The following is an 8429-nucleotide window of genomic DNA, read 5'->3' on the forward strand; positions in this document are numbered from 1 at the left end:
TAGTAAAATCAGGAAGACTATTCTTATATCATTTTTATATTAAATAGACCGTAATCTATATGATCAACAATGTTTTTTAAATAAATATATTTTTTATAAAAGGTGTATAAATAATATTGATGAAGAATGATTTTAAAATAGTAAAATAAAGTTGATTAATGAAATATAAAAAAATTGATAAAATGATGAAATTGATAAATAAATACATATCAAAAATAATTTTATACGATTTTAGTACAACGTAAATGTTGTTTAATAAAATTATAAAATATCAATATCATTTAATAATAATAATAATAATAATAATAATAATAATAATGATAATAATAATAATAATAATAATAATAATTTTTAAATTTTTTAAAAGAGAATACTATTATAACGAAATGGATGTATGTTTTTAGTGTAGGAATATTTTACTCAAATTAAAATCGTCTTTGCACAGGTATAGAACAATCTTTTCCTTTCCTACCTTAAACATCACCTTATCGATGCAAAGAAACAAGAGCTTGTAATTTCTAATAGATAGAGTGGATATTATTTAAAACATATCTCCATAAAAGAAGATTATCTTACACACACACGGCACATAAAACCAAAGCGTATGGCACAAAAGTACCTAGATATCACTTCTTTATTTAAACTAAAGTAACCCTCAAAAACACTTATATTGAACTAACCACACCCCCCTCAAATGATTCTGTAGAGGTCACGGCAGCAATATCCAACTCAGAAGATTTCTTCTTTGTATTAACAAAATTGCATTGTTTTCTAATTTCACCTTGCTTTCCCGTAAGCACACCAATATTTCCCATTTTAATCATTGACTTCCTAAAATTCTTAAAGAAAGCCTTTTGGTTATTAGCAAAACTGTCGACAATGGCAGTGGTATCTGCACCTGGTGTTGAGAACAATTCTTGATCACTTTGAAGCAAACCCTTTTTATCTTGAAGATTGCTGTAGTAGTTCTTGTCCAATATATCAGGAGTCGTTGGGTCGAAATTCACACGGTTATCTCCGGGCCCGTTCTGAGGACACTGGTTTTGTAATACTAATAAGTAAGCTGGATCAAGAGTTGGATCAGGTTTTCCAGTATTGCTGAAGTTGTATAATCGATCACTGAATAAAAAGCAACGCGATCTTCCAAATGTATGAGCACCTGAAATTATCGTTGTGGTGTAATGAATCACAATTTGTTCTTTATCATAAAAACCGATAATATAACTGTATCTGTATGGACATACCTGAGAGTGAAACTAGATCAAGTGTGGTGAGGCCTTGATCAGCAAAAGCAGATTTCAGTTCAGTTAAGCTGAAAGATGGACCTGGAAGGTTTTGATTAGCCAGAGTTTGATTTGCGGTTAAACTATCTCTTCTTCCCAGTGGAACCAACCAACCTGGACCTCCGGTCTGTGAACATAAATTTTTTAATAAAATTATTATAATTTTATGCGAAAATTCGTTTATTGTTAACTGAAAATAATTATATTTACCAAAACGGAAGATATTCCAGCAGAAAGTGTAAGAATATCAGCACAAGAAACTTTGTTTGGACAAGCACTTTCTACAGCTGTTTTAATCTGATTTATAATATCTAAGCCTCTTAAGGAATTGATATTTGGGAAGGCTTCTTGTTCAGTCACAATGGTATCAGTTTTGTTCAACAAAACGGATGCATCACAACCCTGGTATACGAAAATAGTTGAAGTTTATTTTATCTTTTAGTATAAAAATAACTTGTGAAGAAAAACACAGGAGAAAAATATGTATGTATACATACTTGAACAAAGCAATCGTGAAAGTGGAGCCTGATGAGACTAGCAGGCATGCGAGGATCTGTCTTAGCAACTTTGAATAAGATTTGGTATACAATATAATGTAATTGGGGACAAGTTTGACTGTAAAAAAATGGATTAAGTTGTGCATTTGAGGGGAAGGTTAATCCTCCAAACACAATTGCAACACAGCAGAGAGCTGTGGCTATGAGACGAAGGGGGTTCATATTTTCCCTTACTGATATTAGAGATGTGTGTTTGAAGTTTGTGCTTGAGTATGCACAAAATGTGCCTTTATTTATGGAGTAAGGACATGACTATGGGCAGCTTGTGGCTGCCATGTGAAGAATACTAATGTTATATTACAATAATAATTAAGAGACACTTTTCTAAAATCTATACATCAAAGTATTTGTAGGGTAATGTGAATTATTTGCAAATTGAAATTTAGTTTAAGGCCTTCGTATCTTGCTTGCTCCAAGGATTTTGTTAGAATATCAGCTAATTCTAATTCAATTTTACAATATTTAATTCGCAAGCTCTCTTTACTAACTTAATTGGTCCCTAAGAAAATGATATCTTCTTTTTATGTGTTTATTTCTACCATAGCTCATAGGATGGATTTCCAAATCAATTGTTGATTGATTGTCCACAAACAACTTGATTTGCTTGTAGTTTCACACATTCAACTCTTCAAGCAACATCTCCAATCAAAGTGTTTGACATGCAACATAAGAGGTTGTAACATACTCTGTCTCACATGAAGACAAAGTCACACTTCTTTATTTCTTTGAGCTCCATGAGATTGGTGTTAATCCAAGGATGAAAAAATAATTAAAAATGACATTTCAATCATCTTGATCACCAGTCTAATCTGAATTAGAATAACCGTAAATATTGGCTTCCATTCTTGAGTTTTGTTGATTAGGCATGAGTACTCCATGATTGATTTTACCTATAATTTACTTTAGAATCATCTTTGCTGCAAGTAGATGACTTAGCCTTGGTTTATCCATGAAACTACTAACCAACCTCACACTATAACACATACTAGGTATTGTATTGCAAAGATACCTCAATGGGCCAATGTCTTCCTGTAGAAAATGTTATCCATCCATTCATCATATGAATCCTTATTCAATTTGATGTTGGTCTCCATAGGTGTGTTTGCAGGATTGCAGTTGCTCATCTTGAACCTCTCCAGGATGTCTTCGGCATATTTCTTCTGGTGCAAGAAAACTCCATGCCTTGTTTTCACAATTTACATTCCTTAGAAGTGGGCCAAATTTTCCAAGTATGAAATCTTAAACTCATTCTCAATTCTTGTCTAGAACTTTTCCAATTCATCCTTATTAGAACCTGTGACCAATAGATCATCCACTTAGAGATACAAGATAACTTGGTCTTGTTCACATGAGCCTTTCACATACACTTCATGTTCTAATGTGCACTAGTTTAAACCTAGCTAGACCAAGAAGCTATCAATCCTCTTGTTCTATGCCCTAGGTACTTGCTTCATTCCATACAAATCTTTTCTCAACCTATACAATCTCTTGCCCTTTCACCTTAAAACCATGTGGCAAGTTCACATAAACGCGTTCTTCGAGTGGTCCATCGAGGAAGGTTGGCATGACATCAAGTTGGGGCATATTCTAACCTTTATAAGTTATAGTGGCTAAAACCAATTTTATGGTTTCAACTATAGAAACAGGTGCATAGGCTTCATTGAAATCAATGTCAGACTTTTGAAGAAAGTCTCTTTCCACCAGTCTTGCCATATGCTTGGAAATTTTACCAGTTGTCTTCAACTTCAGCTTGTAATCCCACCTGACATATATTGTCTTCTTACATAAATAATTGATTGGTTCCCATGTGTTGTTATTTTCAATGGCCTTGATCTCTTCATTCATCGCATCTTGCCAAATCTCATCTTTCATGGCTTAAACATGATATATTGGCTCTAATTCAGCCATCACGACTTCTCCAATTAGGTCCCATTTTCTCTTATGGATTAATTTGGAAACCTTTTATTCCATTACGGAACTAGAATTAGTTGGACAATCGGTGGTTGTGATGGACAATTATGGATTTGAGCTTCCAAAGCGGTGGAGGAGCGACTTACTATAAGGTTATCACTCCAATGTCCAATTAAGTATGTGAAGGAGAAGAGTGAATGAAATTTTAATTTGAAATTGTGTACCAGCATTATTCGTGTGTATCCTTTATATAGTAGAGTAGTTATAATAACTTGTTATTTGTCAGGTGTGTGATCCAAGGAGCTGTTAGATTCATCTTGGATATGAATCTCTTGTACCCTTCCACATTGTAATTCCCATATGTTTTGAGCAACCCAGACGAGTTGTAACTCCCCTTGAGTGGTTGATCAATGGCCATTTTGGTCGGCCTAGATTAGTTTCCCCTTAAGCCCCAATCTCTGTATGATGGTGCAAGGGTTTGTCGTATTTGCCTTATCTGTTGATCACTCTTTTAGTTTGCTTTGAAAAACTAGAGAAGATGTTACTTTTTCTTAGGAATTTACGCCTTTAATACGCTTTGTGCTTCAAATTTATTTTTGGAGGTACCCTTATGATGACCTGTGAGAACCTAAATAATTGAGTATTTCGCAAGGGTGATCTAAAGTGTTGATAAGGTTTACTTTCTTTAGTAAGTCATCATATGATTCTTAAGGAGTTAATTTCACATTTCGCTGAGACTCTCTTCCTACTTCATCGTCATTTTTCTTTTCTATAATGCTTTCTAGTCCTATACTCGAAGAAAATAATGCTTATCATGAGTCAAAAATCAAAATAAGATACTCAAGCTTCTTGGGTCGACCTTGGCTCTTCTTCAATTGTTTATGTCTTCATTCGAGATAGGAATATTGACTAAGCCTTTTTGGATGTTGGACCATCTTTAGATTGGGTTGTCTTGACCATTGGTGAAAATGAGAGAATTTGTAGTGAGTATGGTAATTGTGTCATCCCTTTCTACGAGTGTATTTTCTCAATCCTGGGGGTTTGACCACCGTTCAATGGCTTCGAAGTAGAAGTTCTCAATCATTTGATGGTTGATCTGTTGAAATTGCACCCCACAAGTTGTGTGTGTATAAAAATATTCCAATATTGATTCGAATATTTAACTGGGAAACCCTTTTTAACCCTTTTCTTCCATCTCTTAAAAGTTCAACGTGATTCTACGACTCAGGCACGAGGCCATGGTTTGACTAACTTGGGGCCAAATGTTCGTGGTTTCGGGGAATTTTCGTATAGCTTAAAGCATTTTGGAAATCGACTCTTTCTGGTTACCCCCCTCCGTCTGGAGGCTCATGCAACGGTATGCATCGTAGGGGACAATGTGGGAAGTAGATGCACCAACTTATTTCCAAAGTATTGGAATGAGGGTAATTTCCCGATGGGTGTGTATATACAAAGGTGATGCCATGTCCAATTACCTTTGCATGGCTCCATGTTATGGCATTAGCGGAATTTGTGCACGAATTGGAGTGGATTGCAATGATCATTTTGGGCCTAGCACATGTCCATGCACCCATGCACTTGAATTTTTATTTTTGGCTAAAACTTCAAATAGTGTGAATATCACTTTCCATGGCCTATATAATGAACTCATTGGCCTCAGATTGAGAGGAGGACCTTGCCCAAGCCTTGCCAAGCAATCTCAGAACCCCATTCCATAGAATTCCTTGAAGATTTCATTGAAATCGAGTTCTTAATTCAACTTTTGTTTGTGAATAAGAACTCCAAGGATTCATAGTCATTTTCATCTCGATCAATCACTGCAAGCTAGAGGAGGAAGAACCAAGTGGAATTGCGTCGAGATCAAGCCAAATCACTACAACCTGAAGGTGATTTTTCCAGATTTTCAAGTCTTCGATTCTCTCTCATTTCTCCATAACTTTACTTGTTGATTGGTTGTCTGAAGTCCTACCAATGTAGGCAACAAGATTGAGTTGCTTTGAGGTCAAACCGAAGCAACTCAGATCGTGTACCTCAAAATTCAATTCCTCGTATCTTTCAATATACTCGGAATTAGGAGAAATTGAGGCCAGATTCGAGCTCCTGAGCGTTTTCTCTGTAAAGTAGTGTATGCACTTTTTATTTTAGTGAACTTTGATGGTGGACCAGTCCGATGAGGTCCACTGGAGAAGATGACCGAAGCTTGGGCTCCGATGATGTGTTGGTGTGCCTCCAGCCATCTGATCATGTTAAAATGTTTCAATCTCAGCCTTTGTTTTGTTTGACCCAATGTACGCGTGCATAGACTAAGGACCGGCGTGGATGACATGTGTGTGGCCATCAGATTTGCCACCTCAATTAATGAGGGAGACCTAATGGCCCTTGTTTTTTCTATTTTCTTTTTAATTCCTTATTTTACTTTTAATCCTTTTATTTTGTTTAATTCATATTAATTTCGTTTTTAATCCAAAAAATATGGAATTTTCACCAAAAAAAAAATATTTTCCTCTTCCATATTTTGAATTAAAATCATTTTTGGATTAATTTTGATATTTTTCATGAATTAAATTATTTTAGACTTGTTTTTAAATATTTTAAAATACTTTATGACTTTTCAAAATTATGAAATTTTTTGTCCAAGGTCCTTTGACCTTGTTTGACCTAAGATAAATCTCTTGGCCATTTATTTGATGTTTTGAAGGGATTTGAGGTTTTGTCCATTTAAAATTGTATTTTAATTCATTTTTAATTTGATTTTTTTTTGTTTAATTGTTTAAAAATTGTGTGTGGTCTTGTGATGTTTGACTTTCTGTATGGCCTTGATCATGGTTGATTTGACTTTTGTTTGACCAATACTATTGGATTTAGGGGATTGATGAAATATACATTTCATCTCCCAAAATTAATGGATAGTATTAATCATATGAAATTCCTCTTATGATCAATTTGGGTTTCTATTTCCCATTCCCTCTTCATATTAATCCATATTCTTCCCCAATCCATCAGTGACCAATGAATTCTCCTCATGTCTAATGTTAGTTTATTCATTAATAACCTTGTGTCAAATGAATCAACATGAGTCTGACTGAGATAGGTCCTTCCCATTTTCTTTTAGTGTGTGGTATGTTTTAGGAGTTTGGTTCTTTGTACCAAATCTCTAACATGCATTAACACCTATATTTTTATTGCTCGGCCTCAGATAGTTGTGACTTCTACATAAGTCCAATTACGATTGCATAACATGGAGCCAAATTTGTCCCGCGAGGCATAACATTCTAGTAAGTGAGATTGTAAGTCTCCCATTCTTCAAGGCATTGTGTGAAAACTTGACCTTTTTTCCATTCAAGAAAACTAGTGGCACACTTGTTGATTTATCCAAGTTGGAGCCCTTCTCATGGATGATGTCTTGGTTCAAGTATTCATACTTGTGAATGAATGGTTGAGTGTTCTCCAAAGAATGACTTAAACAATTAAAACTCTTCACTAACATTTGACTAACCATTGACTAACTTTTATTAGTGTTTCTTTACTTTCAAGTAATTTACTTAATGCAATTTAGATTTGAATACCTTTATCATTCATTGTCATTTACATTTCATGCAACTTGTTTATGTTTCAAGTCCTTTTCACTTTGCTCACTTGAGCCATATCTTGTGAATGTATATATTGTTTGCTTATCTTTGTTTTTGTTTGTGGTCTTAGGACCTTAAAACACCTAATAACAAAAAAAACCTAAAAAACATCTTGGTGGACTGTTGGACTTGATCTGTACTTTTGGATTTAGAATTAGGCAACATTCCATATGCTAAAGGACTTGGTCAATGCCATCATCTGAGATTGAGCTATCTTTGACAGTGTCTTTCATCTGATGCAAGCCTGAAGTGCCACTTTGTTCATATGTTACTTTTTTCATATGCCATCATATGAGATTGTGAGTTTACCAAGGAAATATTTCCATCTGATACATTGGAAGACATTGAAGAATGCTAGCTATTGGAGTGCTTGCTTGGATATTATGGCTATCTTTATTTGATGCCTTAGTCTTCATATGGTTTACTTGGATATTGTTTATGCTTGTTGTTTTCTAAAGTCCAAAGGAAAATAGGTTTCTATATGACATTCTTGTCTGTTGGATTGCATCCTATTGGTCAGATCTTTTCAACTCTTAACTTCTAATTGTTGTCTAGGATAGTCTTTTCATCTCCTCCCACTTCTTTAATTTCAAAAATCTCTCTGTCTTTTTAAAAACCTTCTTTGTTTGTGTTTTTTAACTTATACATGATTTAATGATTAGAAACTTTGGCCTTATGCCATTGAATTTTTAAACTTTTTTTTAAATCAAACTTGTAAATGAACTTAACCATATTGACTTTAATTTCAAAAAGACAAAAATAAATAACAACCCCATTCAAATATTTGGCCTTTTGGTGTCTTTCTTGTTAAACTTTTGTTAAAATCAATTCACCAACTTCTTTGAAATTGTTACGACGAACTACGGGGTTTTAATCCCTCATTTTTATGTTGGTACGTAGGCATAAAACCGAAGGTCTTGTCAAACACAAAACTATAAGTAATGAATTCTTTTCTCATCTCCCCATTCTATATTTTATCAAACATCATTTTGACCAAATCACTTGCACACAAAAAAGGGCTCCCTAGGAGTACCTAGGACACTTTGGGT

General features: G+C 34.3%; 1 protein-coding gene across 1 annotated transcript; it reads right to left on the reverse strand.

The window, feature by feature from the left end:
* Positions 1-452: 452 nt before the first annotated feature.
* LOC127075616 (peroxidase E5) lies at positions 453-2057 on the reverse strand. The gene is made up of 4 exons (XM_051017069.1): positions 1781-2057; positions 1494-1685; positions 1245-1410; positions 453-1159 (listed from the first exon to the last, which is right to left on the reverse strand). The coding sequence occupies exons 1-4, from the start codon at positions 2000-2002 to the stop codon at positions 666-668; spliced, it is 1074 nt and encodes a 357-aa protein (XP_050873026.1). The 5' UTR covers positions 2003-2057; the 3' UTR covers positions 453-665.
* Between the last annotated feature and the right edge of the window lie 6372 nt (positions 2058-8429).

This window comes from Lathyrus oleraceus, chromosome 1 (genome assembly GCF_024323335.1).
Source record: "Lathyrus oleraceus cultivar Zhongwan6 chromosome 1, CAAS_Psat_ZW6_1.0, whole genome shotgun sequence".
NCBI lineage: Eukaryota > Viridiplantae > Streptophyta > Magnoliopsida > Fabales > Fabaceae > Lathyrus > Lathyrus oleraceus.

Excerpts from the sequence above, each read along its gene's own strand:
- LOC127075616 (XM_051017069.1), bottom strand. The coding sequence starts at position 2,002 with ATGAACCCCCTTCGTCTCATAGCCACAGCTCTCTGCTGTGTTGCAATT. Across the intron at positions 1,686-1,780 it reads TTCACGATTGCTTTGTTCAA|GGTTGTGATGCATCCGTTTT; the intron begins GTATGTATACAT and ends TTCGTATACCAG. Across the intron at positions 1,411-1,493 it reads CTGGAATATCTTCCGTTTTG|ACCGGAGGTCCAGGTTGGTT; the intron begins GTAAATATAATT and ends TTATGTTCACAG.